This window comes from Arvicanthis niloticus, chromosome 27, assembly GCF_011762505.2.
Source record: "Arvicanthis niloticus isolate mArvNil1 chromosome 27, mArvNil1.pat.X, whole genome shotgun sequence".
Classification (NCBI taxonomy): domain Eukaryota; kingdom Metazoa; phylum Chordata; class Mammalia; order Rodentia; family Muridae; genus Arvicanthis; species Arvicanthis niloticus.
This window is the reverse complement of record NC_133435.1, coordinates 16,377,415-16,402,095: the sequence shown is the minus strand read 5'-3', so window position 1 is coordinate 16,402,095 and position 24,681 is coordinate 16,377,415. Positions and strand designations below refer to the sequence as shown.

The 24,681-nt window shown below is 41.6% G+C and overlaps 1 protein-coding gene, 1 non-coding gene and 1 pseudogene across 14 annotated transcripts in view; 1 reads left to right on the top strand and 2 right to left on the bottom strand.

Annotated features, from left to right (window-relative positions):
* Nucleotides 1–1,225, bottom strand: part of LOC143439532 (large ribosomal subunit protein eL30 pseudogene) — a 6,151-nt pseudogene extending 4,926 nt beyond the window's left edge.
* On the bottom strand, nucleotides 1,191–1,296 carry LOC143439878 (U6 spliceosomal RNA). The gene has a single exon (XR_013107885.1). It is a non-coding gene; the product is annotated as a U6 spliceosomal RNA (small nuclear RNA).
* A 13,609-nt stretch (nucleotides 1,297–14,905) lies between these two features.
* Rnf111 (ring finger protein 111) overlaps nucleotides 14,906–24,681 on the top strand; it is a 66,307-nt gene continuing 56,531 nt past the window's right edge. For 4 of the 13 annotated variants that reach the window (XM_076926201.1, XM_076926199.1, XM_076926198.1 and 1 more), the window contains exons 1-2: nucleotides 14,906–15,265; nucleotides 15,717–15,779. Coding sequence is in view for 6 of the 13 variants with exons in the window: in XM_076926190.1 (XP_076782305.1) it covers nucleotides 15,402–15,676 (275 nt within the window). In the remaining 7 variants the exon portion in view is untranslated. Of the gene's footprint in view, nucleotides 15,266–15,370; nucleotides 15,677–15,716; nucleotides 15,780–24,681 lie in introns of those variants that run through there. The other 9 variants (XM_076926190.1, XM_076926189.1, XM_076926193.1 and 6 more) reach the window with 7 other exon arrangements.

Genomic DNA, 24,681 nt, shown 5'->3' with positions numbered 1-24,681 from the left:
TATTAAGTGCTTGCCTAGTATGCATGAAGCCCTGGGTTCTACCCCAGCACTCAAGAAAATCAGTAGTCCAAGGTCTTCTTTGGGTACATAGCCGGTATGAGGGCTAGCCTGGGAAACACAAGACCCAGTCTCAAACAAACAAACAAACAAACAAACAAACCCAAATGGTCTGGTCTACATAGTGAATTTCAGACCAGCCAGTGACTATATAGTGAGACTCTGTCTCAAAATAAAAATGTGAAAGGTCTGTGAGATGGCTCAGCAGGTAAAGGTGACTGCTTCCAAGCCTGACAGCCTGAGTTTGATCCCACAGACCCCCATTGGTAGGAGAGAACCAACTCCTGCAAGTTCTCTGACCTCTGCAAGCACACTATGCCACTCCTGTTGACCCCAGGAAATAAACAAAAAACTTAGTGTAGAACTGTCTTGGGCTGTAGTGAAGCTCAATGGCAGAGTGATTGTCTGGCACGTGAGAGAGGCTGAAATCGGCCCCCAGAGCAGGGGACAACAAAAAGAAATGCCTTGGCTATTAGATAGCTTTACTGTAAGATGGCCTCTGTGTCTTATTATTCCTCCAAGAAAAATAAAAATGCAAATCCACATGCTCACATGGCAAGCGCTTTACTGACTGAGCCATCTCCCTGTCCTCTGGACAAGTTCATGTCTAACCGGGTATTCCCAGTTCAGCTGAATGGGGTGCACAGCCTGTGGGCAGAGCCACGGAACATCTGCAGTTTCCCTTCTGCTTGCTTTCTGTTTAACGGAAGCACAAGTCACTCACTTTAAAACCTCCTTTTTCTCAATATAAATATTTAATGCTATAATTTTCTCTGAGAACACTGCTTTAATGGCATGCCACAATTTTTTAATAGTTGCAGTTTTATGTCTGTTCAGCTAAAAATATATTTCTTTTCTGATCTTTCTTGACCTGGGTATTTAAAAGTGGTTTTTTTTTTTTTTTTAATTAGCTTCCAGTTATTTGTAGGAGGGTTTTAAAATATTTTTCTGTTATCTAATTTAATCCATATTTTTTTACATAAATCGATTTATTCTAGATTTATAAGCATTTGTGTTATGGGTGGGAGTATAATATAATTTGGTACATATACACTGCTGCCTTGATGAGAATCTGGATGTAGGTCAGGTTGATTAATATTATAGACTTTTTTAGAACTTTAGATTTTTTAAAAGAAAATATGGGACACCTCATGAATTTGTGTGTCATCCTTCACAGAGGCCATACCGATCTTCTCTGTGTCATTCCGACTTTAGTATACGTTCTGCTGAAGTGAGCACAACTGTACTGGTTTAAAAAGTTAGTCTGTCAATGATCAATAGCAGAGTTAAAATCACTAACAATACTTATTTGTATATTTTTCATTTAAATCTTGTTGTTTTGTGGGGGTGTGGGACACGTGACCTTAATCTCAGCATTTGGGAGGCAGAGGCACGCAGATCTCTGAGTTCAAATCCAGCCTGGTCTATAAAGAGTGTTTCAGGCCAGCCAGGGAATGCCCAGCAAGATTGTGCCTAGTATAATGATAGCAACAATAAAAGAGCCTGGAGACATGGCTCAACACTGGCTGCTGTTGCAGAGGACCCACATGGCAGCTACAACAATCTGTTGTCATTCTAGTTCCAGGGATTCCAGTCCTCTCTTTTGACCTCTGTGGGCACTGGGTATGCAAATGGTACACAGACATAAATGCAGGCAAATATCCATATACATAGATACATAAATACATAAATAAAACAATGCAGAAGCTGAAACTTTGGGTGTAAGAATTGAATGACACATAGATATGCATCTGATTGTATGCCTCTTTGAGCTTGGAGTTCCCATGAAATAATAGGGCGGAGATACAGAGCAGGCAAGATGGGGACTAAGATATAAAACTGAGACATCAGCACACATCCAAAGTTGCATACATAATTCCTTAGGGAAAGACCGCACAGGCAGAACATCTGGGCTAGATAATTGGTACTTGCCATCCCACTGCAGATAATGAAAGATTTAAAAATCCCGAAACATCTTGTAATTTTGTAAGAATTAGAAATAAGACATGATCTAGATCTAGGGCCCAGAGTGGGCCATTTGGGAGCAGTTTTTATATATATATATATATATATATATATATATATATATATATATATATATATTCTGTGAAGACCCTATGGAGGCAAATGAGAAACTAAGACTCTTATGGAAGCCTTCCTAGGCTGCAGGAGTGAAAGCTGAAATACAAGCCTCCAAGAAGGGTGGTCCACACAAAACATAGATAGAGACATGACCAGCTGTATTCTGAGAGGGTGGGTGTGGACCACAGTCCTCCAGGCCAGGTGGTGATGGACACACCTTTGTCCTGTACTGTGTACTGACTTGAGCGCTTGGCTGACACAACCAGAAACCTTTGAGAAGAAAGTTAAGCATTGGGTGGTATCTGTGAAAATCACTTCGAGCTCAGTGTCCTGAACTCAGGCAAAGAGACACACATAGATGAGAACCCATGAGGCAGAAGACGAGGAAAAAGGAGTGAAAGGGGACTCACAGGAACGCCAGAAACTGGGCTTACCACATGCAGAACTTGAAAACAATGTTGGCTGTTGTGTTTAGAGAACAAAAAATTGGAAAATTTATCAGGAAGCTACGAACTGTACTTTTTCTTTTTTTCTTTTTTCTTTTCTTTTTTTTTTTTTTAAGATTTATTTATTTATTTTATGTATATGAGTACACTGTAGCTGTCTTCAGACACACCAGAAGAGGGCATCAGATCCCATTACAGATGGTTGTGAACCACCATGTGGTTGCTGGGAATTGAACTCAGGAACTCTGGAAGAGCAGTCAGTGTTCTTAACCACTGAGCCATTTCTCCAGCCCCAAACTGTACTTTTTGAAACAGTGACACAGCATATTTGCAACACAAAAATTCTAGAAATCAAGAATTATTCCCAGCACTTGGGAGGCAGAGGCAGGCGGATTTCTGAGTTCGAGGCCAGCCTGGTCTATAGAGTGAGTTCCAGGACAGCCAGGGTTATACAGAGAAACTCTGTCTCAAAAAACCTAAATAAATAAATAAATAAATAAATAAAATATAATACAAGATCTGGCATGGTGATGCAAGCCTTTAATTTCAGACTTGGGAGGCAGAGGCAGGTGGATCTGTGAGTTCAAGGCCAGCCTGGTCTCCAGCAAATTCTAGGACAGCTGGACATACAGAAACCCTGTTTTGAAAATGAAACCAAACCAAACCAAAAATTATAATACCATCCTTTTAAAAAATGGAATTAGTAAATTAGATCTCTACTACAAAGAATGGAATGAAATTCCAGAATGAAGTAAGGATTAATTTTAAAATGAAAATAATAAATGTAGACAGAGGGGTGTGTTATATGTATATACATAGACACAGACACACACAGAGAGAGAGAGAGAGAGAGACAGCCAGAGACACAGAGAGAGACACAGAGAGAGAGAGACACACACCTGACAGAGCCATAAAGAATGAAAATATAACAGCCATAAGTCACAGCAAGTTTCATTGAGCTTCCATGGGAAGAATAAAATTAGGATGGGTCTTAGAGGGATTGTGTCTAGAAGCCCACTGATCACTCTACAGAGTCAAAGAAGAAGACTCAGTATAGCCAGAACACACACACACACACACACACACACACGCACACACACAGAGAGAGAGAGAGAGAGAGAGAGAGAGAGAGAGAGAGAGAGAGAGAAACAAAGAGACAGAGAGAGCAAGAGAGAGGTTTAATGCACCACTATCAAACTCACTCGCCACTGGCCTTAAAAACAGAAGACAACAGGCTTCAAGTAAAATAAAACGTCTATGTTGCCAATAGACAACTAATTAAAGGATGTCCTGCCGGGCAGTGGTGGCGCACGCCTTTAATCCCAGCACTTGGGAGGCAGAGGCACGCGGATTTCTGAGTTCGAGGCCAGCCTGGTCTACAGAGTGAGTTCCAGGACAGCCAGGGCTACACAGAGAAACCTTGTCTCGGAAAAAAAAAAAAAAAAATGTCCTGTAGGGTATTCCCCTTGCAGAAAACAAAAAATAATCTTGAATAAAAAATAAAAATAATTAAAAAAAAAAAGTCAGGTGAGTCAGTGAGTGAAGTGGCTCGCTGAGTAAAATGTTCTTGCCACGGAAGCTGGTGACCTGAGCATGATCCCTGGAACTTCCATGAAAGTAGGAGGAGTGAACTGACACCCACAAAAAGTCCTTTGGTCCATGTGCCCAGTGTGATACATGCACTACCCTCCCATTGTGCGCACACACAGTAAACAATTTTATTTGTTCATTAATTTATTTGTTTATTATTTTAGACAGGGTCTCACTATATAGTCCTAATTGGCCTAGAACTCACAGAAATCCACCTGCCTCTGCCTCCTGAGTGATGGAATTAAAAATGTATACCACTATTGGGGCAAGGTTTGACTTTTGCTTGCTTGCTTGTTTGTTTGTTTGTTTTTCGAGACAGTGTTTTTTTTTGTTTTTTTTTTGTTTGTTTGTTTTGTTTTTTGTATATAGCCCTGGCTGTCTTGGAACCAGTTCTGTTGACCAAGCTGGCCTCAAACTCACAGAGATCCTCCTGTCCCTGCCCATGCCCCTACCCTGTTTCTGCCTTTGTGCTAGGATTAAAGGGTGTGCCACCACCGCCCAGCACATTTTGAATTTTTTAAAAAAGGACTATGATACTTTCTAAGGTACTCACTAAGAAAAGAACCCTCCCCTACACAACAACCCAGTGTGACTACAATATGTATCACCTCACAACAACCCAGTGTGACCACAATATGTATCACCTCACAACAACCCAGTGTGACCACAATATGTATCACCTCATGGCTCCTTGCTTGGATAACTGTTACCAAAAAGACAAGCTAGGACCCCAGCGAGCTGGGAGGCTGACCTGGGAGGAACACGTGAGCCCACATGCTCAAGGCCAGCCTGGAAAACACAGTGAGAGGCTGTCTCTAAAAACAAACAAACAAACCCAAAGAGGACCAGAGCAAGTGTTGGTGAGGAGACACTGTGGCACTCTTAATATTGTTTGTTGGGATGTACAATTGTGTAGCTGCCAAGAGAGACAGTCTGACACTTCCTCACAAAGTTAATCACAGAGTGTCCATTTGACCCAGAAAATCCCCTAGGTATATACCCTAAAGACCAAGAGCAAGGATTCAAACAGCCACCTGTATACAAATGCTTACAGTAGCATCATTTCCAGTGGGCAGAAGGCCTCTCCGTGGGTAACTGAGTAAGTCATTTTAGAATTTTGAACTCTTCTGAAGTTCTGGGAATTTAATATTTTTCTCAATATTTCTTCTTCCCCCTTCTTCCTTTAAGAAACCTCTATTAAGCCTGATGGTGGTGATGAATGCCTTTGATCCCAGCCCTCGGGAGGCAGAGTTGGGGATCTCTGAGTTTGAGGCTAGCCTGGTCTCCAGAATGAGTTCCAGGACAGCCAAGGCTATATACAAAAACCCTGTCTCAAAACAAGCAAACAAAAACAACAAAAGAAAAGAAAAAAACTCTTATAAGAAACTCCTATTATAGCTGATATATATCATATGCTTAAATATATTATATATATATGTGATATATACATATATATATACATATATATGTATACATATATATATACATGTATATATACATATACATATATGTATATGTCACATATATATAATATCTATATATAGTGCTATAGGCTGCACTCTTACCTTTTCTTTCACATTGGTATTCTTTTTTACATCTTGAAAGATTTTCTTGCTTTTATCTTTCAGTCCTTCTACTGAATTTTAATCTCTGAAATCATAATTTCAATTTCCAAGCATCCTTCTGTAATTTCTTCATGACCTTTGGTCCCTGTCATAAGACTGCAGTGTTGGACCATAGACATGATTCATCTGTTAAGAGTCCCCGACTGCTCTTCTACAAGACCCAGGTTCAAGTCCCAGCACCAGCATGGTGGCTCACAATTGGCTATCACTCCAGTTCCAGAGGATCCAGTGCCCTTTTCTGGCCTCTGTGGGTACTGTGCACATGTGGTCCACAGACATGCATTCGGGCAAAATATTAATACCCATGATTTTTTTTTAAAGCTTCAAAAAAATTTTGAAGACTATTGCATTTTAAATCTCTAAGTCTATTTAGGAACTTAAAACATTTTCCCTTCTATTTGTTGAATTACCTCCACTGTCTTAGTCATTCAAAAATATTTACTCATGTCTCATTCATGTCCAGCTTCTCATAAACTGGCCTTTCTTCGCTGTCAATAAATATTTACAAATGTCGTAGTTTAAAAACCAAACCTGAAGTGTGCACAAATGGGTGCCATTTCCTGCTAGGCAGGCAGGTGTGGGCAGGTTGGGCCGCTGAGCATTAGAATGTGAAGTATTCGTTAGTCACAGCTTGTCCCACCAGCTGCTCTGCCCCTTCATAACTAGTTTAATTGGTTTCTCTACTCAACTCCCAGCTCCTGTTCTAAGCCAGTATTTAAAGGCCTAGGTACCATATTCTTTACCTGTGGTGAAGAGACAAGTGGAGAAGCCTGTCCTTGCCACAGAGAGACTGGTAATTACTCTCTTTCTATGCCCTTGGTGTCTTGTACTTTTGGCTGGTTTATTCTTGGCCTGAGCCCCTATCCTCTCAGATCCAGAAGACATGAGCCACCAGCCTGCTCTGGCAGAAGTCTATGCTGGTGCCTCTCCCAAAGTACTACAGCACTCCCGGTTACCTGATTCCTCTTCCAGACATTTGATGGAGGGACTGACTTACTAATGTCCTGCTTCCATATCTTGTGTTAGGTTTATCCCTTTTGAATTCCTTTGCTAGTCATCATAGAGATGTTGGGGATGATAAACACATGTAGAGAGCCTTTTTATCTTTGACTGGAAGGAAAGATTAAGTTAAATAACATATTTGCTGTATAAAGATCCTTTTAAATGTACACCCTGCATGTGGAGGAGGTCACAGACAAGTTTTAGGAATTGGTTCTCTCCTGCCATGTGGGTTCAGGGGCTTGAACTTGGGTCATCACTTTTTGTGTTAAATGCCTTTATCTACAGTCATTTCACAGGCCTTCAGATGTACATTTTTGAGAAAACAAATATCGCACATTCTTCAAAATGACCTGGGTGTGGAGTTGCTTCGGTAACACTGATTCAGTAGGTGGCACCATTTCCCAGTTCAGCACTACCTATCCTACGCTGGAGACTGAAGGGCTCTGAGTTGTATTTACCTGTATTTACCTGAAACGAATAGGTTTCAGAGTTTGACATTAGCAGCATTAACCAATGGACTAAACCTCAGCTAAAATCTCTAAATTGTTTCAAGTTTCTGAGGCATTAGCAAAATGTTGACTTATGCTCTGTGGGCTGGCCATACTGTTCCCTGATAGAACATCCCCAAGGCTGCAGTAAGATCCTGTGTTTGATTCCCCCCAGCACCTCAAAACATATTACCAGCAGCACTCAGTGGCAGAGCCATTCAGATTCAAGCTGTTAAGCAGTTCTTATATCCTCGCTGAGGTAGTTTGGGGGGATGACTTGGTGGTTATGAATGAGTACTTCTCTTGAAGAGATTCTGAATTCCGTTTCTAGCACTCAAATGGTGCCATTCACAACCATCTGTTTTGCCAGCTCCAGGGGCATCTGTTGTCTCTGGCCTTCATGAGCCCCAGCACACACACACAAATCCTTTTAAAAAATACTCCCCTTTAGTACATGGGCACTACATTTCACTGTCCTTTCTTCTTTGTGCTAATCTTTATAGGAAGTATAGTCTATAGTCCTGTCCCTCCAAGTCAGGCAAGATGTCCTTTATACAGTTAATCAATACTAAGGCAGTAATTCTAATGTTTTTGAAAAACTTTACCTAGTCTATGAAGAATAATAGGAAAATGCATAGGGGCATCTTTACTTCCTGTTCTGAATTTTCCACAAACTTTAACCAGTATGTAAATCATATGTGAAATTATAATCTTCTCAGGGTTCATATAAACCCAACTAGTAAATGTGAACTGTTAGGACTCTGAGGGTTTGCTATGTATGGAGCCTTGTTTTTCAATAATCAGAAACTTTCTCTTTCTTCTTGCTAGCAGAGGTGAAAACTTCAGAAATTATGAATTTCCAAAACAGCACTGCAGAACTTGGAAAAGTACAGAAAGCTACCTAAAGTCAAAGTTCAGAGTAGAACCTGTGCTGCCTTGGCCTGACTGCAGGGAAAGTCACGTGGTTAGCACAGTAAACCACCTCTGAAAATGGCTTTTAGTCAGCTGAGACAGGCACTCAGTCCGAATTCTAGGCATTTCTCGCCAGTGGCGTGGCAAGGGCCTTTTCTTATATTTTTCTACAGCTTTACTTAAAAATGCTTTCCTGGAACCAGCTGGCCTCACGTGTGCCCAGAACTTGGATTACTGCCCAGAAATATCTGAGGATGCATGAACTTTCGAATGCTTATCTTTAAAGTTCCAGAATGGGCGGGCAATGTGGGTGGGCAGTTTTGAGGCAGGGTTTAGTGTCACTAGGCAGTCCAGACCGGCTTTGGTCAGGATCTTCCAGCCCCTATGTGTTGACTTCTGAAGTCAAGAGTGTGCCACCAAGTGTGACTAAAATTCCAGGTTTTCTGTATCACTTTGTTAGACCACAGTTTGTGACAGGTTTTCAGATACTGAGCCATACGGAATTAGTTACTAATGATTCAAAATATCTTAAAGGTTATATTTAATGTAATTAAAGAAACTTAAAGAGTCATAAATATCCTTAAATTTTTTCTTTCCAGCTGGCTGTGGTGGTGTAGGCCTTTAACCCTAGCACTTGGTAGGCAGAAGCAAGTGGGTCTTTGTGAGTTCAAGGCCAGCCTGGTCAACATAATGAGTTCTAGGACAGCCAGAGTTACATAATAGAGAGATTGTCTCAACAAAACAAAACAAAAATTATCCTTTGAGGTTATCATTACATCAGGTAGCCCTCAATACCATTTGCTAGCAGGAAATGAAACTGTCTACTGACTACCTTTGTCTCTGTCCCTTTTTATATACAATCAAAACCATGTAGTAGTACTACCTGAGCTACATGGTCTCTGTAATCAAGTAACCTGGGATCTCATAAACAAAGGGAGAGCGCTCAGTCAGTAGAGTGCTTGCCATGCAAGTATGAGGCCCTGAGTTCAGTCTCCCAACATCCATAGGAAAAGCCAGGTGTGGTAGCACTGCCTGTAATCCCAGTTTAGGGAAGACAGAGACAGGAAGATCCTGGGGCTCACCAGTGGGCCAGCCTAGCCTGATTGGTGAACCCCAGGATCAAGAAAAGACCAGATTTATAAAAGCAGCATGGATTGTTACTCCATGAGCATCTGTACACACATGCAGCCATCCACACGCATACTTGGGTGTACACACAGAAGAGCTGGGTCACATTAGCCAAACTTGAAGTTATGGGGTCTATTATGTCCTTTTCAGTGTCAATACCCACTGCCCCCATAAGGAGTAAATGTCGTGAGTCATTGGGTTTTCTCAGAAAAAATTTTTAAGATTGTTCTCTTCTTGTCCAAAGGTTTCACAGGGAAAGTAGCTCTGTACATAGTCTTGACAATCTCCCAAGATCTTTCAGATCATCGCCTTGCATCACTAAGGATGACTTCACCATCTTTCTTACACATCTGCGCACATCTTTAGTTCATCTCAGTGGTAAAGTGTATTCAGTTGTGAGGTATGCAGTGGACAGAGGCCACCCCACTTTTTTTTTCTGTTCATTTGTAGGAACTATTATTTTCTGTGATTTAGTATTCTCATATTTACTTTTATTAAAATTTAATAATGATTTGTATGTGTGTGGATACTTTGCTCTCATGTATGTCTAAGTACCATGTGTGTGCCTGCTCTCCACAGAGGCCAAAAAAGAGCATCAGATCCTATGGAATTATAGATGGTTGTGAGCTACCATGTTGATGCTGGGAATTGAATCTAGGTCTTCCGGAAAAACAGCAAGTGCTCTTTAACACTGGACTCTAGGGGTTTTTTTGTTTTGTTTTGTTTTTTTGTTTGTTTTTTTGTTTTTCAAGACAGGGTTTCTCTGTGTAGCCTAGTTTTTTTAATAATACGTTTTCTTTTTTTTCTTTTTTTCTGTGTTTTTTTTTCTTGCTGTCTTTTTTTTTTTTTTTTTTTTTTTTTTTTTGGTTTTTTCGAGGCAGGGTTTCTCTGTGTAGTCCTGGCTGTCCTGGAACTCACTCTGTAGACCAGGCTGGCCCTGAACTCAGAAATCCACCTGCCTCTGCCTCCCAAGTGCTGGGATTAAAGGCGTGTGCCACCACTGCCCGGCTTTAATAATACTTTTTAATTATGATTTTTTACATTTATTCTGGGGAGGCATGCACATGTGGAGATCAGAGAATAACCTTCAGGAATCACTGTCCTCCTCCATATGGGTTCCAGGGGTGAAACTCTAGTATCAGGCTCAGTGGCAAACTCCTGCCTACACACATACTGAGCCAACACACCTGCCCCAGTGTTTCTATGTTTAGACCAAGCTCCTAAAGTTCTTTTGTGAAATGAAAACAGAGTTAGACACTGCTGGCCCAGGAACTCAGGCTAACTCCTTTTTTGTTTGTTTGTTTGTTTGTTTGTTTGGTTTGGTTTGGTTTGGTTTGGTTTGGTTTGGTTTTTTTGAGACAGGGTTTCTCTGTGTAGTCCTGCCTGTCCTAGACTCACTCTGTAGACCAGGCTGGCCTCGAACTTAGAAATCCACCTGTCAGGCTAACTCCTTAAACTTTATTTTGCTGTAGTTTCAAGAAGTCAGATTTGGCCTGGAGTGTATATGGGTGATCCTTACTTTCCACAAGTAACTTCAATTAATTGTCAGCGTTTTCAAGTGATTTGGCCAGAATTATAGATTTTTAGTATCTTGGTGGTGAAGTCGACACTAGGATCCAAAGCTCACTTCTCAGTACAGTTCGATAAATATTGAGTGCTGTTTTTCTAACACAGGAAAAAAGGTATTGTCTTTGAGCTTAGTGTCTCAGAAGGTACAGGAGGGTATCAAAACTGTAAAGTAGAGTATGAACATGGATGGAGGAGACTGCAAAAGAAGCAGTGATTCCTGCTGGGCTTTCAGGGAGTTAAGGATGTACTTCAGGGAGGAGGGCTTCGAAGAAGGCAAAGCAGATGACGACCACTGGGAGTTGGAGGAGCGGGAAAGGCTCACCTTCAGACTAGAGAAACAGCAGGTGCAAAGTTAGGGTGACAGGAAACAAAGGCATTCATCTGCCGTGTTTGGAATCAGGAAGGGGCAATGCTCTGGGCCTAGAGATTTGTTGAAGGAAAAGAGCCAGTTGAAAAAGAGGCAAAAACTCCTGGAAAAGAGTCCCTGTGGAGGCCAATGGTTAATGATCAAATGAATGAGTCAGGAGAAGGGCTTCTCCTTCCACTCCAACAGGCAACACATGACTGCACAGACAGAAGGTTGTTAATTTCGGATAGCAAACCCAGGGTTGGTACCAGATGCTGTATTGGCTTGTTTTGTTTTGAAAGTGTTACAAGAAACTTAAGAAGACTACTGAAATGTACCCATTGGGTGGGGGCAGGATAATAAGACCTAGCATGAAAAGATACTGGAGAATCTGGATTCTGAGCAGTTTTATTTATCAAACGAAGGATTTAGGACCTGAAGGTGATGAAGGCTTATTAAAGGACTTAAAGCTATTTACTGTCTTGGTTTTTGCTCTGCCCTGACAAGAGTTTAACTCTTAGAGTTTAACTCATGGGAGTATGGGAGTATGGGGGGAAACCAGAAAAGTGCTATTGCATTACTTCAAGTGCGAGCCTCCTCCTGCTCTAACTTACCCCTTACTGCTGCAGATGCAGACTGCAGCACCTGACCTTTCAGTCTCGAATTTTCTGATCTGGGCTTCCTGTCTTGGCTTGTCATCACCATCCCTGCAACTGTGTCACAGGTTATTCTGATGGTTTTTGTTTTGTTTTGGTTTTTCGAGACAGGGTTTCTCTGTGTAGCCCTGGCTGTCCTGGAACTCACTCTGTAGACCAGGCTGGCCTCAAACTTAGAGATCTGCCTGTCTCTGCCTGGAATTAAAAGCAGACACCACTACTGCGTGGCTCTTCTGATACTTTTAATTTCAGTGCTCTAGGCATTTTCAACCCAGCCACTTCCAACCTTTCTACCTTGGTAAATGGCACTATCCTGTGTTTCAAAGAGAAGTCTAAGGCTTGGACCCCTTAAGTAGACAAAACTAATTTTATTTGTCCAATCATTTCTTTTCACCTGTTTCAGTACAATGACTAATTTTCTGCATCTAAGCATCTATTGTTCTCCAAGGATTATTTGGTCCGTTTTCGTTTCCCTCTTTATTTTTCTGACCCTTTTCCCTTCAACATATCAAAAGGATTTAGATCCTCACTTTTTTGGGACTAGATATCTTGCTAGATTTGTCTCTTTTTCATTTACTACCAATTTAACAAAATAGTATCAGTTCTGGTGTAACTAGTGTGCAAAGCTTCCACATTGGGACATTTCAGCTGAGATATTGACTTCTCAGCCCAGATGACTCTTTGTTGTGAGTGGCGCCCTGCCCGTTGCTTGGTGCTTAGCACCTCTTACTAGACATTAGCATTTCCCCAGTTGTGACGACCAAAACCATCTTCCGGTTATGTCAAACAATGCCTGAGTGTCAAAACTACCTTTATAAAGAAGCTCTGTTCTCCATGTCAAAATAATCTATGAAGCTGGTCATGTTTACACATCTTTTAATTGCTCAGCCAACAGCATTTCATGAATCCTTGATCACATTCTTCATTGTTGAAATTCCTCTTGATTTTCTTACTACCTATATATCTGAGTCTCTCTCTCCTTCCTCCCTCTCTCTCCTCCCTTCCTTTTTCTTCTCCTTCCCTTCCTTCCTTTCTCCCTCCCTCCCTCCTTTTCTCTCTCCTTCCTTCCCTCCCTAACACATTCAACTCCTCCTGGAATTTCCTTTCACTTCAGCTCTTTAAATAACAAACATTCCACTTTTCTATTTCCGCTCATTTCTACTCTGGTTGACCTCACCAAAATTATTGCTTCAACTGTCAGAAATGTAAGTTAACGAATCTGAATCTTTATCATTAGCCCAGTAGTCTCCTTAGTTTTAGACTGACACACTCAACAACCAACTGGGATCAACCCTTTAGGTAAACATTAGACACTCCAAAACTCTACCTGACCAGAACAGACAAGTCTTGCCTCTAACCCAAGTCCCTAACTCAAGAAGCTGAGTTTTGTAAACCTGTCTTTCTTGAACAACGTGAACATTCAACCACTTACGCATCACCGTAAACCCGGGAGAGCCCGCGTGTCTTCTTTATCTTTACATTCCATTGGCCACCATCTTTCTCCTCCTCCTTCCTACTCTCTTCATCCTTACTCAGTTGTCGTCCTACTTTGTCTCTCACAGGCACTCTTGTCCTCTTCCTAGCTCACCCTCAAGACAGGGTTTCTCTGTGTAGCCCTAGCTATCCTGGAACTCACTCTGTAGAACAGGCTGGACTCAGAGATCTGCCTGCCTCTGTCTCCCAAGTGCTGGGATTAAAGGCAGGTGTCACTTAATTCTGTGGTATCTCTAGTACTCAAGTCTGATAGTCAGAATTCAGACTATGCTTTTTTTTTTTTTTTTTTTTTTTTTTTTTAGATTACTATTCAGATTGCTTTTCCTTAAGCCAAGGCTAGGGATGTGGTTCAGTAGTATAGTATGTACGAGGCCCTCAGTTTGATCCCAAGTGCCTCAAAAGAAAACAAGTAAACAAAGTTTTGGTATAGAGAATTTTGTTGTGGAGGGCTAGCTTGTGCAAACAGGAGGTATTAGCTGTATCCTGTGTTTCTGCTTAATAGATATTCACCCCTTTGAGTTGTGGAGAAAAAAAAGAGGGACAGACATAGAGGTTTGAGACCTCGTGAGTCAGTAACACGTCCTGGGCGTTGATAGTCCCGGCGGAATTCTACTTGTAGGGGGCAGCAGTTGGGGTGGGGTGGGGGGAAGCTGAGGAAATCCAAACCTAATGTCTCCCATTTTCTCTTCGCTTATAATTTAAAAATACTGCCAGCACTTGAGAGGCAGAGGCAAGGGGATCTCTGAGTTTGAGGTCAGCCTGGTCTCCAGAGTTCCAGGACAGTCAGGGCTACACAGAGAAAAACCAAAAACCAAACCAAGGAGGGAATTAATGCTTGTTAAATACTTAATTAGTAATATATGGTACTTTATATAAGTCGTCATATTTGACCTCACAAGATCATTTTGAAGCATATAAGGCTATCCTGGTTTATAAAAGAGAAAACTGAGATTTCTAAAGGTTTTAATAACTCAGCTTGGGTGCTGAGTTATTATTCAATGTTTTCTGACTTGAAGTCTGTCTGATTGACTGCAGAACCCACGCTCTGTCCTTACATCCTTCTAGGGCACATTGCAATCTTCTGGTTTTGTGAGGTAATTAAGAAGTCCTCTGCGATTGTACTACGCTTGAAATGACTGTGAAAATTGACTTGAATTCACTTAAACAGTGAGATGAGGTCTCTGTTTTAGGTATCATCTGCTGAGAAAGACCCTAACCCATGTTTTTGGTTTAAAGGCACGGCAAGTGCAGTCATTAAGCTGAAACAATTTTTATTTAGAGAAAAAGCAACCAGGATGTAGGCGGAATTATGTTGAAATACTGTTGAGCCCGAAATCACGGAAGAAAGTGAACCTAACCAGCTTATTTTTAACTTTGTTCCACTGGGCCAACAGCTCGCGAAAGCCAGTGCAAAGAGGAAGGACTGAGACGCGGGTGGGGGGGTGAGGGATGGCGCGGGGGCGGGCTCGCCGGACGTAGCCCGCGCATGCGCAGACATACTGCTGTGAGAGGGCGTGAGGGCCCGGCGCGTTCGCTTTCCGAACTGTCGTAAAAGGCCTCCGGTGTCGCGCTCGCGCAGTCGGGGAGGGCCGGCCCAGGCTGCGGCGGCGGCGATGGTGGCGGGGCGCTGGGGCTGCGCGGCGTAGACACGCCGGCCGTTCAGGGTCGCGAGCGCGCGTGGGCCGCGATCGGGTGCTCCGAGCCGGGTCGAGCGGAGCCGGGCGCAGCCTCCCGTTTCGCCGCGGCGGCGTTGACAAACGCCCTCCTGAGGAGAGCCACCGGGCCCGCCTCAGCCTCACCCGGCCGAGCGCTGTTCGCCAGCCCGCGCCAGCGAGTCCCGGACCTGGCCGCACGGGGCCTGCGGACTCGGGTGAGGGCGCCGGCGGAAGGGGGGAGTGCGGGGGAGGGGAGCGGCGCGGCGGCGCTTGCGCGCGGCGGGGGAGGGGCCGAGCAGTAGGGAGAAAGAGGAAGGGCCGCGGCGGGCGGCCAGGGTCGGCGACCGGGGAATGACCGTGGGTCCCGGGCGGCGCGGAGTGGCTCATTGTGTCCGGGCGAGAGTCCGCCCGCGGACACACCCACAGCCTCTTGGGAGGGAGTGGGTGAGGGGATTGCGCCCTGTGGCCGCCGCTCGCCAGCAGGACGGGGGCTCAGGGCCGAGGAGTGGGGGTGACAATGGAGTGAAGAAGGTAACCCCGGCTGGAGCCGGGAGCCGCCGGGTGCGGGCGGCCGCGCACGGTCCGCCGAGAAGACAGGCGCGTCTGATATTGTGTGGAGTTGGCTGGTTAGTCATTAAAAAAAGATGTTTTCTTTATCCTGCCTAGATAATTGATCGGAGTCAGCAGTGGTGCGGTGGAAATATCGGTTTTTGTTCTGGAGAAATAGAGGTTTGTCATCACACTTCTTAGATTATAGAGCTTTATAGATAATGTTTAAAAAAAAACAAGTGTGAGTTTTTAACGTCAAAAAAAAATAGCAGGAAGTTGTAGCGCCTTCATTTAATTTGCTCATGTCTATAGCGTGGGGTGACTCCATTTACTGTTGAGCTTTCCTGTTCCTTGATTTGTGTACAGAGTGAGTTTAGAACTCCTGAGTAGCAGTGCGTGAGCCAGCTGACAGACTATTGTAAGAGTTCTGACAGCTCTTGAACCTGACTTGATCCAAACTTCATTCCATTTGGCATTTTATCTTTAGTTTTCTTGTTTTTGGGACCTCTTTAACCAAAAAGAGCAGAATTTGAAAGAGATGCACAGAGGTTTCATATCCCATACCATTTGTCTTTGCAATAGCTATCATGTGATTCTGGCTTTATATAGACGTTCTTTCCATAATTCTGATTTTACTTAGCTTTTGAGTCTACATTAAAAACCCAAACCCCAAATCCTTCTTGTGTGTATATAAGTATGTGGGTCTGTGCATGTGAGTGCAGGTGCCTCTGAGGCCAGAGGAAGATCTAATGCTCTGGAGCTGGAATTAGGGAACTTTTGCACTGCCCCGTATAGGTAGGTGCTGAGACCTGAAGTTGTGTCCTCTGCCAGAATCCAGAATACTAAGCACTCTTGACTGCAAACCATTTTTCCAGGTCTGAATTTACATTTTGATAGTTTGTTACTAAGTGTTTTTTTTTTTTCTTTTAGTAAAAACATTTATGTACAAACTGGTACCTGTAATATTGTGTTACATTGTCACATAGGTTATAAGGAAGCTTTTCTACTTTGAAGAGAAACAATTTAGCTTTAAATATTACTTTTGTAGCAGAAGTGCTGGGTGTGATGGCTTAAGTTGCCTTTAATCTTAACATTTGGGAAGCAGAGGCTAGCTTGGTCTACATAGTTCTATGACAACCCAAGGTATGTAGAGAGACCCTATTTTAAATACCCACCCCCAAAATATATATTACTTTTGCCAGTCTCTTAGGGTGTAGCTATGGACAAATTATTTCACTGTATCCTGCTTGCCTGTTACCTAAGATTCTCAGTAGTATTTAAAATACTGAGGACACTTGTGAGTTGCCTAAATGATATTGGGGGAAAATTAGCAAGAATAGTTTTTTTCTTGCTAGTCAGGGTTGGGTGTCATATGTATGTGTTTTCTTTTGTCATCTTCCCCCCTTGGACTCTGTATATTGGTCACTTGTATCCCAGATGTTTAGAAATAGTTGGTCTTTGGCACTGACACTGACTGGCCTACAGGGCTGAAGGCACTGCCTTCATTGAGTAGACAGTCTGTTGAGTCGCAACCTCATAAATAGGATAATTAGTGGTGAGTGCCTTGAAGAAAATACGATTATGTAGTAGAGAAGAGTGGAATTGGGTTTATATAGATAGAAAGATAGACAGCCAACTTTTTAGAGTTAATCTCAGATGAGATAGAGATGATAATATTATGTGTACTTACATAGGAACATGTCCATAGATTTTAGAGGTAGAGACTGAAGAATGAGAAAAAGGGATGGAGATTTAGCTCTGGGGTAGAGTGCTTACCTCAAAATTTCAAGGGCCTGAGTTCAGTCTCCAGCACTGAATAGGGGGATGGCATGGTGGTTCAGAAGTAGAGTTCTCATCTACTGCTTCTCATGTCTGCATGTTCATGTGTATGTGGAGGCAGGAGGATACCCTCGAGTGTTGGTCCTCTGGTGCTGTATTAGTTAGGGTTCTCAAGAGGAACAGAATTTAGAGAACGAATCTATTTATATATAGAAAGGAGACTAAGTAGAGTGGCTTACAGGCTGTGGTCCAGGTAGTCCAACAGTGGCTGTCTACCAGTGGACAGTTGAAGAATCTAGTAGTTCTCCAATCCATGAGGCTGGCTATCTCAGCACTTACTGATGTGTGAAGACATCAGTATACTTGGATATCTTCAGTATACACTGGAATCCAGAAGTAGGCTCTAATGCCAGTGAAGGAATAAACTTGCCAGCAAGAATGGGGACAAGCAGGCAAAGAACAAAATCTTTCTTTTCTATGACCTTATATTGGCTTCTACCAAAAGGTGTGCCCCAGATTAAAGGTGGATCTTCCTACCTCAACTGTTAAAAGTAGGCCTTTCCACTTCAAATGATTTAATTAAGAAAAATCCTTCACAGATGTACCCAGTCACTTGAGTTTTCGTTAATTCCAGATGTGGACAAGTTGATAACCAAGAATAGCCATCACATATTGAATCTTCCTTGTTTTTTCTGGAGTTGGGGTGGTGGTGTGATGATATTGAAAAGTTTGACTATTACAGCTTCAGATTCCACACTGCAGTTGTCCTTGTTTAAACTACCCTTATCAATACACTTACCTGCGAAAGGAATTACAAGCACTACTTCCTTTTTGTAGTAAATAATGACATGAAACTGGATTTTCTTATAATTTAATCAGTACAACCAACCTATCACAGGTTCAAAACTAAGGCAGATAGAGAAGCTGGCTTTCTGCTCTGAAGCCAGACACTAAGAGACTCATGAAAATATATAGCATTTCTTTCACAGTATTTGGAAACAATTTATAAATGTTAGTGTATAATACCATTACTGCTCTCACAAATATTCTTTGGGTATTTCTCAATTTTACTTTTGAGTATGTTACTAGTAGATAAAAGCAGTATATTAAAATTGGGATCCTCAGGGTATGAAGAGCTTAAAACGCCAAAAAAAGCTGAGAACTACTGCTCCAGAGTATTAACCAGTTGGAAGCATTATCTTTACATTTTTTTGTTCCATTTAGTGTGTGTGTATGTGTGTGTATGCATGCATGCCAGTGTATGAACATGCAAAATGGCACATGTGTAGAGACAAAACAACAGCATCAGTTCTTCTACCGTATAGGTCCTGAGGATTGAACTTGGGTCATCAGAGTGGACAGAGAGCACCTTTGCCTGCTGGACCATCCTGTGGGCTGAATCTATCCTGCTTCATCTTTTTTTTTTTTTTTTTAAAGTATAGTAGTAGTGTGAAGGGAAGGGCCTGGAACCTGGGACCTCTTTCCAACATGCTAGGCGAGTGTAGCCACTTGCCTATAGCATTCTCATCGCAGTTCTTCTGTTACTTTAAATAGAACTCAGCAAAAACTGATTGAATGCTTTGGTGTGAAAAATGAGTAAAGTTTGTAGATGATTGTGGCAATGAGCTAGAGAGAAAAAATAGTGGATGAAGTTAACTTTGTGTTTGCTTTTCCAGAAGCAGGCTGTGCTTCTTGTGATAGTTTTTTAGAATTTGAAGTGGATGGTGTACGTCTGTTGCTAAGGAGGCTGCTGAGAAGACATAGAGGAAGTCAGGGACCTAAATACTGAGAACAGAGGGGGAACCAGGGTGTGGTGGAGTAGGCATGGAGGAAAGTGGAAGTCTTGGGACTGAGGCAGCAAGACCCTTTGATTTCTTAGCCATATTGTCTCTCTTCATTTTGAGAGTTTCTGTCAATCAGATGACGGGATTTTTTTGTCGCCATCTTTCTTTTTGTTGTGAAATTTTAAAAAATTGTCAATATATTAAAGATTGAAGAGTATTTAAAATGAAGATACGTGTGTCATTCACCTTGTTTAAACAAAATGAACTTTGAATAAGAGTGATTAAGTTACATTACTGACATGATTCTGGGCTTTCTTTGCAAATCTTAGTGGCAAACTAATGTTTATATATGTAAACAAATACACTTTCTACATATTTAAATAGTGAATTGATTTTATTAGAGGTTTTATTTAGAACATATTTTTTAATATTATCTAAATTACATAATTTGACTGACCTAAGCCATATATGTAAAACATAAACACATTTTATCTAAACAGAGATGAAGGAACAGTTTTTCTCCCCCAATTAGATACTATATTCATTGGGGGGACTGGGTAGTAGTTTATCTTTTGAGCAGACTATCCTTGAACTGAGAGATCTTGATCTGCCTGCCTTTGTCTTTCAGGTGCTGGGCTTTAAGGGGGTCATCATTCCCTGAGTGGATTTTTATATTCTTAAGACTGTCAACATGCCTTGTAATCAGTTTTCTGACTTTATTTTTATTTATTCTAATTTTGGGGTGGGAAGTAGGTTGCTCAAAGGTTAGGGTTCTTTGGTTTGTTTTTGAGCAAGTTTCTGGCTGTCTTGCAACTTGCTCTGTAGACCAGGCTACCCTAGAACTCAGAGATCCACTTGCCTCTGCCTCCTGAGTCCTGGGACTAAAAGCATGTGCCATTAGGCCTGGCTGGTTTTGGCCTTTTCTTCAGGAGAGATTTGAGATTTACCACTTGAATGAGGTAGACTAGCCTTAGGTAACGCATACCTAGGGAATGAAACTCCTAGTTGTTCTTCTCTCACCCCCTAAACAGGAGAAGAAAAACTGGAGGAAAAAGGTTGCTGACTTTTTGCTTAGATGATTTCTCAATCAATTTGGATTTTAACTTTAAAAATAAGCAGCATTTTAGCTTTTATGTACACACAATATTTTAGAATTTACAGCAGACTTTTGAGGTAAATGTTTTTGTTTTCATGTTTGATTTAAAGTTACCTGAAGAACTTTAGATAGAGGGTGATTAAGAACTTGCTAAGAAAAAAAAAAAAACTTGCTAAGATGTGTCATAGTGGTGGGACCAAGTCACCAAGTCAGAAGCCTCACTTTTGGAGAATTCCTTGTTTTTATTTTTCTTTCCAAGGAATCAGGCTTGTTTTTTGTTTTTAATGTATTGATTTTATGTATGTGAACACACTGTAACTGTCTTCAGACACATCAGAAGAGGGCATCAGATCCCATTATAGATAGTTGGGAGCTACCCTGTGGTTGCTGGGAATTGAACTCAGTACCTCTGGGAGAACCGATGAGCCATCTCTCCAGCTCCTTTTTTTTTTTTTTTTTTTTTTTTTTTTTTTTTTTTTTTTTTTTTTGAGGCAGGAAGTGGTCTCACTATGTAACCCTGACTGGCCTGGAACTTGCTATGCTGCAGCCAGACTGGGCTGGTTTCAATCACACAGAGACCTACATGCCTCTGCTTCCCAGTGCTGGTGCCAAGAGACTAAAGGCATGCACCACCACACCCAGAGCCAAGGCTTGTTTTTTATTTCTCCTGGGCATGCCCTTTCTCCAGCAAGAGAGGAAGGTTGATGACACCTTGAGTGATAACTGGGAGGAACTTTTTGTGTACTTCTCTGAGTGTGCTAGCTTTTTTACAGTGGACTTTAAAAATCAGCCAAGCTGCTAAACTTGAGTTGTTTTTTGTTTGAAAATTCATGTGGTGCTCTGTCTGGTATTCGTTCACATATTTTCCTTCTAATATTTTATTAACAATTGTAAGTGCTATGATTTATTCATTTTATGTGTATTCTCCCCCACCCGTGTGTGTGTGTGTGTGTGTGTATGTGTATGTATGTGTGTGTGTGTATGTGTATGTATGTGTATGACTGGCTTACGAGCAGCCAGTGTGGGTGGCTGGGAGTTGAACCCAGATCCTCTCTGCAAAGTAGCAAATGCTCATAACCACTGAGCCATCTCTCCAGCCTCCTTTTGAAACTTCTTATTTATTTGTGTCGAGACATGATCTTCCTGTGTAGTCCTTGAAGCTTGGAATCCTTTTGCTTCCACCTCTTTTGAGTGTTGGGAATTACAGGCATGTATCATCATGTCCTGGTAACATTTATTTTAAGTTGGCAGGATTTGGGCTTTAGCTCAATTTAGAACTTAAACTCAGACCCTGAGTTTAATCTCCAGCACCACAGTGAACAGAAAGAAAACAAATTGCAGGTATGTGCACATTTTTAGCCCTCATTCTACAGTTTCTAGCTGGGGGTGGTGTGCACACCTATAATGCCAGCACTGGAAAACAAGCCCGAGGAATGCAAATATGTGGCTAGCCTGGGCTGCAGAGCAGAACTTTGGAAACAAAAACCAAAACAACTCTGTAAACAAAAAGAATACAAATTTATTTCATAACCACAGTTGTATATTTATTTACATTTACTTGCCTTTAAATTTTACTTGCAGTGAAATGTATCTTTTTTTTAAGCTTTGTCTCTTGCTTCACTACACTGAGCAGTAAGTGATAGTAGATCACAGAGTGCCTTTTATGCCACAAAATAAAACAAAGGAGTGTTTCTTCGAAATTCTCCTTGGTATTTAGCTCAGTCTGCCTGCAATATGCAGTTTGAATAAAGGCGAAATATCACAGGGGGATTTGCCCGTCTGAGTTAACCTAAGTAACGCCCTAACCCCAACTGCCATTTCAAGTGCTTATCTATTCCAGAGGTTCCTTTACTTTCGATGGAGTAGTACAGATACTGTGTGTCTACTTTGCTCCCCTCTGTAGAGCTCCTGTGTTACTGTTGATTGGCATCTCCTTGTATCCATGCTGTATCTAAAATTAACCACCAATAAAGCTGTGAGCATCTATATACAAACCTTTTTGTACATGTTTTCAGAACTTAGTGTAGAGTTACTGGGTGGTAGGTTAGATGTCTGTATAACTATTAGGAGCTTCAGAGTGTGTAGCATTTGATTATGATGCTTCTTGGGGGGGGTGCTCTTTTTACTTTTTAGCCTTTGAATGTGTAATGGGAGCTTACTGTAGTTTTAATTTATGATTTTCTGGTGATTTTGAGATACTGAGCATTTTTCAGGTATTTGCTGGCTATTTGTGTTTGTTGTTTTAGAAACGTCTTTTATGTCTTTTGCCCATTTTATAGTAACCATGAGGTATTTATCATGAGTTTATCTTTGCATTCTGTGTGTGTGTGTGTGTGTGTGTGTGTGTGTGTAGATTAAAATTGTATATGCATTTGTAATGCTCTCTATTCATTCTCAGTTTTTCACTGGTATCTCTGGTATCTCTTGCCCCTAGTGCTCTTTGGTTGTTTTGATTACTGTTGTTGGAAAGATTATCTTGTCACTCTTGTTGGGGATCATATGTTGGTATTTATAAGTATTTCTGGGTTCTCTGCTGTTTCTTTTAGGTAGTGCTGGGGTTGGAACCAGGGCCTTGGACATGATAGGCAACCACTGAACCACAGAAAAGTTACCCATTATCCTAGTATCTTTGTAAACCATTGTCAGCTGCTTGCTTTCTATTTGTTCCACCTCTTTGGTGTCCAATTTTCTTCTTTTCTCTTGTCTCTTTTCAGTTGATTATGGTTCATTTTAATCCCACTGCTGGTTGGCTTTAGTTTCATTTGTCTATGTCTGTTTTCCATTTGTGGTCACTTTTTGAGTTTGTACTATACCATTTAAGCTTTATCACAGTTGTCTGCCTTCAAGGAATAGAATAATGGGTTGTTGTTTCATGTATAATGTAAGTCATTTCTGCTACTGTGGAGGTTGAGAGAAGAGGACCACAAGTTTAAGAATAGTCCTGCAGTTAGGAGATACTGTGTGAAAATGAAAACATTAAACAGACTGTGTTGTGTCATGGTGGAGGCCTGGCCATCACATTTGAGGTCCCTGGTACCACAGCTACCAAAGTGAAGTAGGAGAAATGTCAGGAGTTGTATGAATTTGTGTTAGCATCTGTCTCTTACTTAGGACTTGGGGAAGGTTTCTCTGTGTGAAACTAAAATAATCCTTGTGTGTTCTATGAGGGAAATACTAACAGTGTTCATGTTATTCTATCCTACTTATAAGTGACAAGAGGGTGGTGATTTATAGAGACCGTTACAATTCGAAAAAATTTTTTTTGTTTCTTTTTTTGGGGGTCAGGGGGCAGGGGTCTCAAAACTGGTACTCACTCCGTAGACCTGGCCTTGAACTTACAGAGATCCACCTGCCTCTGCCTCCTGAATGTTGGGATTAAAGGAGCATGCCACCACTGCCCAGCTAACTTTTATAAGTTCTGAACAGACGTGTAATGCTTGAGTGAAACAAGGTGACTGGATTATATACATCCTCCAGAAGTATACCAGCATAGAATTCAGACCATTGGTGTGTGGTATGTGAGGGCATTAGCCAGTTAACTGAGACTGGACTCTTTGAAAAAAAATTCTTACACTGTCACTGTTGTGTGTCTTTTTTTTTTTTCCTTGCCAAATTTGAAGCAAGCTTTAGTAAATACTGGCTAAGATGATGGACACTGGTCAGGTCCATACTCAAGATTCCCAGAGTATGGTTTTGTGAATTTTTTATATATAAGGTGATAATTTGACTTTTATTTTAAAACTGCTAATTATTGTAACTTTATTTTTTTCAGTTCAGGTTACACACAGCCCTTTTCAGGGCTATATTGCTTGAGAACATGGCAAACAGTGTTCTTACATGATATATAGCGGCTCTGAGCAGATCTAGAATACATGTTACAGGCTAAATTTTAAATGTAAACCTCATTTTATATCACTGATTGTTGTAATCTAGACACATTTTTGGGATTGATTTTTATTTATTTTTAAGAAAAAAAGTACTGTGGTTTTTTTTTGTTTTTGGAGTTTTGTTTTGTTTTTGGTTTTTTTCTGAGATGGGGTTTCCCTGTGTAGCCCTGGCTGTCCTAGAACTCACTCTGTAGACCAGGCTGGCCCTGACCTGTTTCTGCCTCCAGCGTGTTAGGATTAAAGGTGGGCATCACCACTGCTTTCCATACCTGCATTGTTTTTAGTTTTTATCTTATTTTTCTAGTGTCCCTGTCTGGTTTCATAGAAGATGGTTGTGTGTGCTCCACCTTCCTTTAGCTTGTGATCCTGCTGCCTGCTGAGGGTGATGAAGGTGAAAGCTGGGAGCTGAGTGCTGACGTAAGAAATGACAGGCGAACAGAGCTTCCCACAGTGCCCTCCTCCAGCCAAGCTGCTGTGAAGTCTTAGGTCTTCTAGATTCTAGAGGCTTTTATCTAATCTTTCAGTTGTTGAAAAGC